This window comes from Armigeres subalbatus, chromosome 2 (assembly GCF_024139115.2).
Source record: "Armigeres subalbatus isolate Guangzhou_Male chromosome 2, GZ_Asu_2, whole genome shotgun sequence".
Classification (NCBI taxonomy): domain Eukaryota; kingdom Metazoa; phylum Arthropoda; class Insecta; order Diptera; family Culicidae; genus Armigeres; species Armigeres subalbatus.
The window spans coordinates 149,389,698-149,403,648 of NC_085140.1; the positions used below are offsets into that span (position 1 = coordinate 149,389,698).

Sequence of the window (13,951 nt, forward strand, 5' to 3'; positions counted from 1 at the left end):
TTCATTGATAAGGGGAGAACCCTGCTGAGAATACAGATAGTAGTAGTGTATATGATTTTTATTCGCTGATGAATCTGTTGATAAATTTGTTCTCAAATTTCAAAAATGCGCTCACCGAGCAAACTCGTTTGTGATTTGAAGGATAGCATCGGGCCTCATATGAATAACATTCGAAAATAGGTTGATCACACCTTCTTCTCATTATCTAATCCCTAGTAGCACAGTTCAGATCGATTTGGTTGCAGCAACTCCAATGAGACTGGATTTGGTCGCATATGAGTCACAGAGAATGATATGTGACAAGTGTGCTACTTGGGATGTTAGTGGTTAAATGGTAACAAACAAGGTGTAAATATATCAAAGCCCTGAAGGAAATCATTTTGCAATTCAACTCTTTATCTAGGGGAGATATTAGAATGGGTACACGAGCTCAAGCCCTGGAAAGTTCCACAATAGTAAGATCGTTGCTTATTAAGTAAAATGGGAAGTAAACATCACTTCAGGGATTTTCGCAAATCTTTATCATCATGAACTTAAATATATTCAAAAGAACTTTTGCTATATGTAGCGTGTAGCGTCAACACGTTATATTGAAATTTAATGATGCAAAAGTAAAACTATGGATAGCGTACTCAGTGCAACGTATGTTCCTCTAAGCATCAATATTCGAAATGGATTGCGAGTGATTTGACTATGCGTCCAATTTGGGAATTTCGAGCTCGTTCAGTAGCCGCTAGGTTGCGAAGGCCGACGGAGGTCCTTCGTAGCTGAGTTGGTTAAAGCACCAGTCTAGCGTACTGTAGGGTAATGGGTTCGAGTCCCATATCGAAAGGAAAGTGGTTACCTCCAATCTTCTTCTTCTTCTTCTTAGCATTTCATCCCCACACTGGGACAGAGCCGCCTCGCAGCTTAGTGTTCATTGAGTACTTCCACAGTTATTAACTGCGAGGTTTCTAAGCCAGGTTACCATTTGTGCATTCGTATATCGTGAGACTAACATGATGATGCTTTTATGCCCAGGGAAGACGAGACAATTTCCAATCCGCAAATTGCCTATACCGGCACCGGGAATCGAACCCAGCCACCCTCAGCATGGTCTTGCTTTGTAGCCGCGCGTCTTACCGCACGGCTAAGGAGGGCACCTTACCTCCAATACATTTTCCAAATCAATATCTTCCACATTACGTACATATTTACATATGAGTTTTCATAGCATTGTAAATCAATATTCTTTTATCTTCGAATTCAACCTTACTTCCAACTTGCAACCTCACTTCTTACTTCCAACCACAACTTAAACTTAAATTCCAAATGTTTACACAATTTTATTTGCCTCCTCATTTTCCTTTTTGATTCAATTTATTTCGCATTTTTCTTCCGAACTGATTTCTTTTTATATTGGAGAGACATTCTGCGCACATGTATTGAACGAATATGAACAAATAGAATGATATTTAAAGAAGGGAGTTTACTTCCACTCGATATGACAGACTTGCGGTTACTTTTCCATATGGGACTTTCCATATGGAACTTGACTTGGTATTTTTTTCCTCTTTTCTAGAATAAACTTCTCGGATAGAATAGCATAACCCATAGTACATGTGAAAATAAAGTGAAATATGATAAAAACTCAAAACTGCCAAAAATTCAGATGTGCTCGACTTGCGGTTAGCGGCAGTATTGCACACTTTCATGCCCTGCCACGGGACAAATATTGTTTGATATTTTTGTAGCATGTCATTCATTTTTCGCGTTTCTAAAGATATTGAAAGAGGCAGATATGTAAACAACGCGTGACATCTCTCATTGAAAATGAGAAATTGCACTACTGAGTATGATATAATAAATTTTGAAAATTAATTAATTTTGGAAAAATTCTCCGAAAACTCCTCCCTGCAAAGTACCAGCCCACCTATAGTCAATCTTAGATAACGTCCTGAAAGATGAAATTTTTTTTTTATTGTCTTTATTAATGAGGTTTTCGGCCCTTGACCGGTTCACCTCATAGATGAAAAAATATCTTTCGAAACAAACACAAAAAAACCGAAATTGGTCGAAGAGTAAAAAAGTTGTGAGAATTTCAATTTGGGGTCAATATTATCCCGAGCATAGAAAACGTTAGATTTTTTTTTAGGGTAAACTGTAGCGCTTATTTTCGAAGTTTTTTCAAGCGTACCTTAAGTTTCACCGCACTTTTGTTACACTGTGAATTAGGGTGGCTCATATTAGTATGAAAAAAACATTTTTCAATTTTTGTATGTGCCTCTTATTCGATTCTATTTCATGCCCTGATGCTCTGGACAAAATTTCAGCCCAATCGGTCAACGTTCGATTCATAATAGTGGTATTAGTGACAGATCCTATTTGTTTAATTCATAAAAACTGACAAGAATATATTTGTAAAAATATACATTTAAATCTAGATCAACATTTGAAAAGGGCGTTACATCCAAAATTTATTCCTTCTAATTCTTCGTCTACATATATAGCTATATATGTGGACAAAGAATCATAAGGAATAAATTTTAACTGTTACGCCCTTTTCAAATGTTGGTCTAGAAATATATTGGCAGAAAGCTGTTTTTCGACTTTTCGGGAAAAATGGTGTTGATTCTTTAAAGTATGGTATTTGCTATTGTAAAGAGCGCGGCTATAAAGCAAGACCATGCTGAGCGTGGCTGGGTTCGATTCCCGGTGCCGGTCTAGGCAATTTGCGGTTTGGAAATTGTCTCGACTTCCCTGGGCATAAAAGTATCGTCGTGTTAGCCTAATGATATACGAATGCATAAATGGTAACTTGGCTTTGAAACCTCGCGAATAATAATTGTGGAAGTGCTGAATTCACACTAAGCAGCGAGGCGGCAATGTCCCAGTGGGGGATGTAATGCCATTAGGAAGAAGAAAACTTGCTATTGTCTGTTCCTATAAAAGTGAACCCTGTTGGTTTCTTATAGGATTCACCATTATAGGAACGCCTCACTATTAAGTTTTCATGGTAGCTAAAAAGTTAAGAAAAAATAAGTTTTCCGATATTTTTCCGGAAAATTTGAAATCTTTGTCAAACATATTCATTTATTATGACAAGCGCTATGCTTTGAAGAAATTAAACAAAATAAATTGTTTAAAATCCAGTGAAAATCTTGTTTTCACTACCACTGGCACACCACTATTACTGTTACAGCCACCTTACACAGAACCGTATACAATATTATAACTGTTGGTTAATGCATTTCAAAACATAGTTTGAAAGCTTTCCATTCAACCTTTTCGTAAATATAGATAAATAATTTAAAAGGCCTAATCTTGTAAATGAGAAAGAATCACTAACTAAAATACTAAAAATTGTTAGATTTGTTATGGGTATTGTAAGAAGACGAGGCGCAGAAAAAATAAGTTTTGGCTGTTACGCCTTTTCAAATATTGGTCTAGACTTTATCACTCACTAGAAACATTGCATACTCGTAACTTCTTGCATACTCTTTTTTGATGGTGTTTGATTCGCGAGTATGCACCTGACGTTTTTTATTTGACGGAATTTCGATGACAAGCAGCAATTGCGGTTCCGATCAAAACAGTACAAAATCACAAGTATATTTATAACATTCACATTTAAAAAAAAGTGTTGATAGGGGAAAAGACGGCTTTGGCAGGTTTTGTTCTATTATTGTCAGGGGGTTTTGTCGACCAAATTTTATGAAATTTGGCCACAATATTCTTTGATATGCAAAGAATGTTTAAGCCAAATTTGAGCATAATCAGTCATAAAAAAAACCCTGACAATAATAGAACAAAACCGTCATTCCCCCTATTTCGTTTCAAAAAAGTTGTGATAACTCCTGAGGCAAAACGCCTTTTAATTGGCAGTTCTTTGGGAACAACGCACCGTCGGGGAATCAGCCTTCTTGTATGGACAGTGAGTGGAGACGCGTAGTACTTTGTAGGTTAGTCCTTCTAGGATTTGCCTCGCTGAAATGTTTCGATTTTTCCTACCTTCCTATCTATTATTTTGGCACATTTTTCGAATAACCTACATAGTTTTAGGTCTAGTTTTACTATGGCCTTCTCAAACACGGAAAATATAAGGGAATACTCAAAAGGCGTTTTGTCTTGGTGTGTGGGGGGAGAACGTTTTGGGGTTTTGGGGCCTCTTCCCCTATTTAAAAAATGATGAAGTGCTACTGATTACTAGAATTTTCTTAGGAAACAAATGCATTAGCCAAATGCATTAGGCGTTTTGCCTCGCAAAATCGTTAGATGCTAAATCCAAATGTGGATAAATCTGGGCGCACAACGCGGCTCTTAGATTTGTTTAGTGTATCATTGGAACAGCAAAACCGCGTTGCATGTATTGACTTGTTAAATGTACAGCTCTGACCAATATACGTAATTCTTTATATATCCTTTTGTGAAAAAAAAATCATATTTAGAATAAAAACCCATTGAGCTTCTTTCATAATACTTTGCAATATGCAAATCTCTTCTCAATTTGTAAACCACTGCTGCCGATGACCGTGAACCTTTTGAAGATATTTATGATGCCGTATGGGGAATAAATTGACACACGGTTGACACTTTGCCTGACAATGTTTAGCACGCTTTTCCAAGCACGCAACTACGCACCAAAAGCAAGAATTTCACAATTGAACCGAAATTATTTGATGATAGACTGACAGTAAAATTAGCTTTTTTGTGACTGTAGGATGAGTCTGTCTAGCCGAATTCCTTCGTTCGATAGCGTTAATTAATGATTAAATTTGTCATTCTTTTGTTTTTGGGCATGACGACTAATTTCGCTTTAAATTCGCTCAGCACAGGCTAAACCAAAACATTCATCTAGCAAAAAAAACTCAAACCAGAGGCAAATATAGAGAGAAGGAAAACGCACTCATTTTCATTCCGCAAGCACTTGACTCATAGAAAATAGGCGAGAGAGACACCGCCGCTGCGAATCCGGCTGCTCGAACGGCTGCGCGTAAATTAGCGCATAGAGGGGAAGACGATTTAAAAATACTTTTCAATGGCACCGTTGCAAATTTTGAGTAATCGGACCGAGCGTCGCGAGAGGCTCATCCCCACCCATATTTGGGACGCTAACTATGGCCACGCGATGCACTACTACCAGCCGATGATCGATTATCTTGATGCAAAACAGCGCGGCAGGACACCGGAGAGGATACCTTATCTCCCGTACACCGAGGAGCGAGGCCTTAGCCGATTTCATCAAAACGACTTCGTTTTTCGGCCCTACTCATCCATAGAGATTGCGGCCCTGTCCGACGAAGCGGTAGATAAGGCGGTGAGCTATCTGCCCGATTATCGTTCCGATATAAAACGCTCTGTGCTCAGTGTGACCGCGACTGCCGACGCAGCTAGACTAAAGAAGCACGTTACGCCGGATAGTGTAATTGACCGCTACCATAAAAAGCTCTCTGAACGTTCCACCCAGCAGCAGGTTCAGGATCTCCGTGAAACAATGGCTTTGATAAAACGGACGCAGTACATCACCGATCTAAAAGACGATGTGTCGCAGGAGCTTAAGAGAGCCATCCGCGGCAAATCTGCCAACCAGATCTCCAAAATCCTGCTGGCCGAGAGTTCCAAGTCTCAGGCATCCGAGGAACGTTCCGTGAGCAAGGTGTGCCGTAGCTCTTCGGTCACTCGTCAGTCCGGTAATCGCGGCACCAGTGAAGTTCGCTACATCATCAAATCGTCCTCGGTCAACCTGGGTGAAGGATCCGAAGAAGCCTCCGAGCAATACAAGGCCGTCCACAATCAGGTTAACAATGTGCGACGTGAAATCAAGAATTTCGCCGTTAAGACCACCGAGTTCCTGCATGATACCAGGTGAATTAGTGAACCAATCACTTCTACTGTTATTGTATAGATAGTGCATAAGGACATTGAGTGTTAGGAAATTATTGTAGTGACCCCCTCTGCCTCTGTACTAAAAACCGGATACGCTGCTAAATAAGGCAATGGATAATTAGCTTGGTCTTGCCATAGCCATTAATCTCAATTCCTGTCTCTCTCGCCATCTCGTCATTTTTGCTTCCGAATTGAATGAACTTGTCCCCATCTATGAGTGCGATCCATTACGTCAAAGCGGAAAATTGAAGTGAAAAGGAATACATACCAGCAAAAAACTACAACGATTTGAGGAAAATAATTCTATTTTTGTGCCCACGGGAAAAGGTCTCGGATGCGCAACGATTGTGCGCTTGTCTGCGTACTTACTAGTGCCTCTATCTCGTCGTAATCTACTTCCTCTCGACTCTCGTAGCTTTTCTTGCGTTGGTTCCTAACTCGCACCACGAAGTGCCACCAGGGACCCCTAATGATGTGCACACAATCAACCTGCCGAATACGTGTGGCATTGAAATAGCTCGAAAAGGTAATTAAACTCGACAATGGCGAGTGTAAGTGATTTTATTATCAAAATATTTTCGTTCACAAATGAGGTCATAGCCACAATGGGTACCTACGTCACATTTCATTAGAGTCTAATTTCACGAATCAAAAATTTTGATATTTGTAAAATTGTAAAAACTCATTTGCGTGTAATCAGCATGATCAGATAAAGTAGCATTATCCGTATGGTGGACTCCTCATTACGACTATAATAGAATCAAACGCGATTTGTTGCACTTAGTGTATTCCACAGTAGAGAACGAAGTGTTCCATAAAAAACGAATAAGCCAAAATATAGAAGTAAATCCAGCGTTTTAGTAGTACGATTGCTTTTGATTTAATCAAAGGACTGATCAAAGGGGAACCAACTTAGTTCAAAGGATACTTACACTTTTCGGTTTAAGTAAATGAATTTTGGTAGGATCAAAAATCAAACCAACAGATATTACAACAGCTTTCGGAAACCCGCATCATCAATAAAACTGTTGATTATTTTCTACTTTATCGCCTCTGCTTAAAACTTTCCGCATATTTGGCGGCTTCATAACTTTTCTGAGGACTGTTTACCGAGACCGAGACCGAGGACAATGCTTCAATGACTCTTATTTTGGAAATCCAACAAACATCTATTTTTTAGTATTTCCACATTTAGGCAGAAATGGATTTCTCTAGATTCCTGTAGCAATTTCTTGAAATAAATAAAAACATAAATAACTATGATTCATTCAAAGTTGGATCCTTCCTGAAAGATTATTATTAAACATTTTTATGTAACCTGGATTGAAATTCTGAAGGACTCAATGACAGACAAAGGAAAAAAAAGAAATTCTGAAGAAAATTTTAGATATTGATTAGGTGTTCGGGAAATAGATTTTCAACGTTTGATTCAGTTTAAACTATTTACACAGATTTGAAAAGAGCCCTGGGAACTTGAATCTAATATTCTTAGCCAAGCATTTCAGGCTTTAAATAACATATAAATAACGTATAAATTGCAGGATTAAAATAACAGTCTCATTGAACCCTAAGCAACGGATTAAGATTTCACTTTGTCCCAAAAGCTTCTACTGCAGTTCTTGTTGGTCTTGTACCACTAGCGTTGCAATTTCGACATATTATGACAGGTAGCGTTGTTCACTGCTTGACACATAATTGGAACATCCTATGGGTTCATCAACCTTCATCTCCGTCTTAGGTATGCTGACAATTAAGTAGAGATCGCTACTTCCATGATGCCAAATTAGCTCGAAGCACTCTTCGGCTCCGTCATTTTGCTTAAGTTGCTGTTTGATTATTGCGCAAAATTTTTCAATGGGTTGAAACCTACTGGACTTTGTAGAGTCATTCCATGCCCTAGACGTTCTTCAATAATGATATAATCATTGTGTTTTTATTATTTAACCGGATTGGGTATATACCGATGATGCGGACATTGCAAAAGCTTTGGTTGATCCGCTAGATATCGCTAATCAAGTTGAAAACCAGAATGGGGGACTATCGAAGTTGGATTTTCTCGCAATCGGTACGATAAACCTAACTTCGCTCGAGATCATTTTGAAGAACCCTGAAAATCTCGTTTTCGGGGAAAATTAGTTTATATGATACTTCTTATTGAATCGTATTGTATGTGTACCGATGATGGGGACATTGCAAAAGCCTTCGTTGATTTGATAGACTTCACTCGAGAACGTTTTGGAGAGCCTTAACTATCTCATTCTCAAGAAAATTGATCACTGGCGTAACGTTAAGTAATGTCTAAACTTGATTGAGTATTCATAGTAATAGAAAAATGTGGAATAGGATTCGAACACTTTTTAAGCAACCCACGAAATAAGCAAAGACTGCTTAAATGTCTTAGCTGTAACCAGGGAATCAATTTTTCTGAAATGCGCTTGCGAAACAAGCGACAAAAGAGAACTAAAGACAAAGCTTTGTTTTTGTCGGAGATAATAATGACAAAGATCCGAAAATTTTTGTCAGCAACAAAAAAGACGACAATCTTGTTGCTAGCTTTTCATCCCGTTATTTTGTAATATTTCTAGTGCGAATTTCGGTTTTATGCTATCATGGTTTCTGCTTTTATGGAAATATTTGAGAATCGAACATATGATTGCAATATTAACATCGTATTCTCGGAAATATCAGAGCATGCAAGGCAAATGATTCTTGTCATATTGTGTTCGGGTTCTGATAAAGGTTTGTCGCTAGGTGCGTTTGTCAGTAACAAACTCTGTTGACGACAAAGGGTATATTGTTAGGCGTTGCTCGAATATTGATTCCCTGGCTGTAACGATTTCCATGGGAATTTTTACCTCATGCAACAGTTAAACAATATAACTTGCTAATGCCATTTGAAAATTTTAGAAAATCTCAATCATATTGATAATTTTCACATTTAAAAAAAGTGGATATTTGCCGTTGCCGGAAAACAGATGAGGCAAAACGTCTTCTAGCTGGCAGCTCTTTAGGAATAACGCACTACGCGTCGGAGAATCAGCATTCTGGTATGCACAGTGCGTGGAGACGCGTAGTACATTGTAGGTTAGTCCTCCTAGGGCGTTATGGCTCGCCAAAATGTTAGATATTTCATCAAGATGTGGAAAATTTCGTTTCAACCAACCAAAAGTGTCAAAATAAAAGATATTTTGACACTTTTTTTGCCTAACCTACATAATTTTTGGTCTAGTTTTATTACGCCTATGCCAAATACGGTAAATGAGAGAGAATAACCAAAAGGCGTTTTGCTTCGAGGGGGCGTTTTGGGGCCCCTTCCCCTAATATTTACATATCAATATATCTAAGATATTTTAAACATATCTTAGTTTATTTCTAGAATACGTATTTCTAGTACTGTAGCATGCCAGCTTTGCAGCCGTCAAGAGCGCCAGCCTTCAGAGACGCCAAAATCAAGGACTACACTCAAAGAAACAGATTTTTTTAGTTGGGGACATTTATTAACTAAACCAACTGGTCCAAAAGTCTATGGCATGGATATTTTGAATACCCTTGGCCTTAGATTTGATTGCTATATTCCGATTTCCCAGATCCTTCCAGAACAGGCCAAATGGATATGATAATACCTGAAAGTATCATATTAGGGATGTTAGTTGAACGTCACGAAGGTCGAAACCGTAGCTTCGATTAAGGCCATCGAGAGACTTCCGAAATCGTCATAAGGGAGCATCCATAAATTACGTAACGCTTAGAGGGGAGGGGGTGTTGACCGAAGTGTGACAATCCATACAAAAATTTTAAATGATTCATACAAAAAGTGTGACTTGGGGGGAGGGAATTGTAAATGGCCAATTTTTGCGTTACGTAATTAATCTTCCCTAATTAAGGGTAGTGAGTTAGTGAGGAAAAGATTTTACTTTCCCAAATGAATTCCCTCGAGAATGAATTATTGGCAGTGGCTGATTTTCTACCCGCCGTTGCCACATCCAGGCGCTATAGTATATGCGCAAAATAGCCAGCATGAGTTAACCGCCAGAAATTTGTATGACGAAAGACATCTAACGCGGGTTTTCTCAAAATAAGGAACTTTTCATGAAAAACTATTTGGTACCGGTTATGTAGGATGGTGTCCGCTACTACGCCTTCCGAATAATTTTCCGATCAAGGTGCTTAATGTTGAGAAATCGAACCTTAGATGCCTTTCGCCATACTGATTTCAGAAAGTTAACTCATAGTGTGCCGCTGTAAGCACGTTCAAAGCAGTCGATTCATTTGATAATCAACCGACTGACCAAATTCCGAAGGGTCCTTTCCCTCGGATGACGGATATCTGGTAGAAGTGGTATCCCGGGCAGAAGCCATGAACAGAATTACAAAACATGATATGGACTTGATTGATATAAGAGATAAAAGAACAGGCAACAATATCAAAAATTTGCACCGAAATATCATTTAAATATCAAGATATGCTATGGATAAGAACAAACTAATGGTACTTGATATCGATCACTTATTACAAATAACATATCTTGATATCCTCATGATATTTTAGTGCAAAATTGCATACTCCAAATATGTGCATGAAAATACATTTAAAATCACAACATATTTTTATCTGTGTAGGTCGATGTTGACTTGTGATGAATTTCTTCTTTTTATTCAAAAAAAAAACTTTATGAAGTCCGAAAAAAGACAATTATAGCATGGCCAAGCGGCATTTCCTATTCCAGTTACGAATTACAAAGAGTTAAAAAAATCCAGATTAATCCACCTAGCGGCGATGATGCCTTTCTGGTGCATCATAAAATTTATTGAAAAAATCACATTAGAAAGGTCAATAGATCGCATGTTTTTTATCATTTTGCATGTTTTGCATTAATTAATACGCATTGCCACCATTCTTGAAAAAAAAAAGTTTTTTTTTAGATTTTGATTATCTTTTTTTTTCAAAAAAGCAGATATTTTTCAGATAGAAACGCCGGTAGCGTCACTCAGTGACGAGTACCGTAAACATGGTGTACGGAAGGTTGTTGTCTAAACTTTTTACGGCTGCTGCACCCTGGGAGTAAATGTCATAGAAGTAAACAGTCGGTCCCTCATTGTATCGCCTTTCGGTACAACTTTGTTGTACGAGAAAGGCAATAACTTAAAACAAGGGTGCGCATTTGAAATGATGGTATCTACAACTGCATTATTTGATAGATATTAATGATAGGAAGCAACTTCTCCTAAATTTTGTGGGCCGTATAATACTCCAATGGGGTTTACTTATGCTCAAAAATAGCTCCTTGTCAAAAATCGTTGGAAAAAAATATAATCGTTATAAAAATAATAATACATTTTTATTTCACATGTTTGGATCAATCATGAGTTGAATACATGTTTAAATAATATTGAGTATTGTGCGAGATAAATTTGAGACTTTTTTGTAAAATTATCAATCGTAAACCTACGACTTCCAAACTGCATAAATCGTAAGTTTTCTGTACAGTGTGCCGGAAATCAATCCATGCGCCCAAGTAGTGATTTACCCTATTTGACGGTTATTCTCAATATGAACAGTATCTTATGCAGCGTACACACCAGTCAAGCAGTTTGAAGAACAACAAAGCAGCAACCCAAAAAAACGCTTTGTTTGAACGTGTGTGAAGTTGTTCGAACAACCATTTGACAGTTGGCGGCTCGGTTGGAAAAAAAATTAAAACGGTTTGATTTTGGTTTGAGCTGTCGGGGGCGGAGTCAAGGTTCGCCGAACATGTTTGAGCATTTGTAGTGAAGTTGCACAAACCCCCATATATTTTTTTGATGGTTGGTGCTCAAGTTGGCGCTTCGGTCATTCGTGTGTGATATTGTTGGTCGACTAAATTGATTGTTCATGCCACTGTTGGTAAATCTTGATGGATGTTTGAATAAACGAGAGGGGGAGTCAATGTTGGTCAAACTGCTTGACCGTGTGTACGTTCCATTAGTTGAAAGATTTCCATAACTGAATGTTTGCTCTTTTGAAACTGATAGTGGTTAGAAAACAAAGTCCATAATGATTATCCCTGTTCATTGCGATTTATTTTTTATTTCATTCATTCATTTATTTAGTCTACATCTAAACAGATAACACTGAATCAACAATTTGACGCCACAATACACGGTTCGAGGCCGCATCTCTCCATCCTCGAATACGCCCCACGCTCGCCAAGTCGTTCTGCACCTGGTCTGCCCATCTCGCTCGCTGCACTCCACGTCGTCTCGTACCTGCCGGATCGGAAGCGAACACCATCTTTGCAGGGTTGCTGTCCGGCATTCTTGCAACATGCCCTGCCCATCGTACCCTTCCGGCTTTAGCTACCTTCTGGATACTGGGTTCGCCGTAGAGCTGGGTGAGCTCATGGTTCATTCTTCGCCGCCACACACCGTCTTCTTGCACACCGCCGAAGATGGTCCTAAGCATCCGTCTCTCGAATACTCCGAGTGCTTGCAAGTCCTCCTCGAGCATTGTCCATGTTTCATGTCCGTAGAGGACAACCGGCCTTATTAGCGTCTTGTACATGACACATGACACACGCTGTTGGGAGAACCATCCATCGTTCACACCGCGACAATTGGAAGACTGCGGTGTGCCGGGCATGAAACCAAAATCTCGGACAGTAATCCGGTAATAATAGTTCTCGACAACGATCCGACGGAAACAAGAAGGCGAGGTTCACAGCGAGCAAGGTGGATCGATCAAGTGGTGGACGATTTGCGGACCCTCCGCAGACTGCGTGGTTGGCGAAGTGCAGCTGAATGCCGAGCTGAATGGAGAAGACTTTTATGTGCAGCACAGGCCACTCCGGCCTTAGTCTGGCGATAAAAAAAACATGACACATTTGGCGCGGTGGCGATTTTTTTTTTGACCGCAGTTTTTTTCCTGCAGCCCGTAGTAGGCCCAACTTCCACAGATGATGCGCTTTCGTATTTCACAACTGACATTGTTGTCAGCCGTTAGCAAGGATCCGAGGTAGACGAGTTCTCGACCACCTCGAAGGTATCCCCGTCTATCGTAACACTGCTTCCCAGGCGGGCCCTGTCGCGCTCTGTTCCGCCCACAAGCATGTACTTTGTCTTTGAGGCATTTACCACCAGTCCAACTTTTGTTGCTTCACGTTTCAGGCGGGTGTACAGTTCTGCCTTTGCAAATGTTCGGCCGACAATGTCCATGTCATCCGCGAAACAAATAAATTGGCTGGATCTGTTGAAAATCGTACCCCGGCTGTTACACCCGGCTCTCCGCACCTTCTAGTGCAATGTTGAACAACAGGCACGAAAGTCCATCACCTTGTCTTAGTCCCCGGCGCGATTCGAACGAACTGGAGTGTTCGCCCGAAATCTTCACACAATTTTGCACACCATCCACCGTTGCTTTGATCAGTCTGGTAAGCTTTTCAGGGAAGCTGTTCTCGTCCATAATTTTTCATAGCTCTACGCGGTCTATACTGTCGTATGCCGCCTTGAAATCAACGTACAGATGGTGCGTTGGGACCTGGTATTCACGGCATTTTTGAAGGATTTGCCGTACAGTAAAGATTCGGTCCGTTGTCGAGCGGCCGTCAACGAAGCCGGGTTGATAACTTCTCATGAACTCATTCACTAATGGCGACAGACGATGGAAGATAATCTGGGATATCACTTTGTGGGCGGCATTAAGGATGGTGATCGCTCGAAAGTTCTCACACTCCAGCTTGTCGCCTTTCTTTTAGATGGGGCATATAACCCCTTATTTCCACTCCTCCGGAAGCTGTTCAATTTCCCAGATTCTGACTATCAATTTGTGCAGGCAAGTGGCTAGTTTTTCCGGGCCCATCTTGATGAGCTCAGCTCCGATACCATCCTTACCAGCTGCTTTATTGGTCTTTAACTGTTGGATGGCATCCTTAACTTCCCTCAAGGTGGGGGCTGGTTGGCTTCCATCGTCCGCTGAACTGACGTAGTCATCTTCTCCGCTGCCTTGACATTCACTGCCTGTACTCTCAGCGCCATTCAAATGTTCCTCGTAGTGCTGCTTCCACCTTTCGATCACCACACGTTCGTCCGTCAAGATGCTCCCATCCTTATC

General features: G+C 39.9%; 1 protein-coding gene across 3 annotated transcripts in view; it reads left to right on the forward strand.

Moving 5' to 3' along the window:
- LOC134210995 (paramyosin, long form) overlaps positions 1–13,951 on the forward strand; it is an 80,317-nt gene that overhangs the window by 57,846 nt on the left and 8,520 nt on the right. Inside the window, exon 2 of one of the 3 annotated variants that reach the window (XM_062687497.1) lies at positions 4,815–5,844. The exons of 1 other annotated variant lie outside the window; for it this stretch is intronic. In XM_062687497.1, the coding sequence (XP_062543481.1) occupies positions 5,018–5,844 (827 nt within the window). In that variant the 5' untranslated portion in view covers positions 4,815–5,017. Of the gene's footprint in view, positions 1–4,812; positions 5,845–13,951 lie in introns of those variants that run through there. One more of the 3 variants, XM_062687498.1, reaches the window with a different exon arrangement.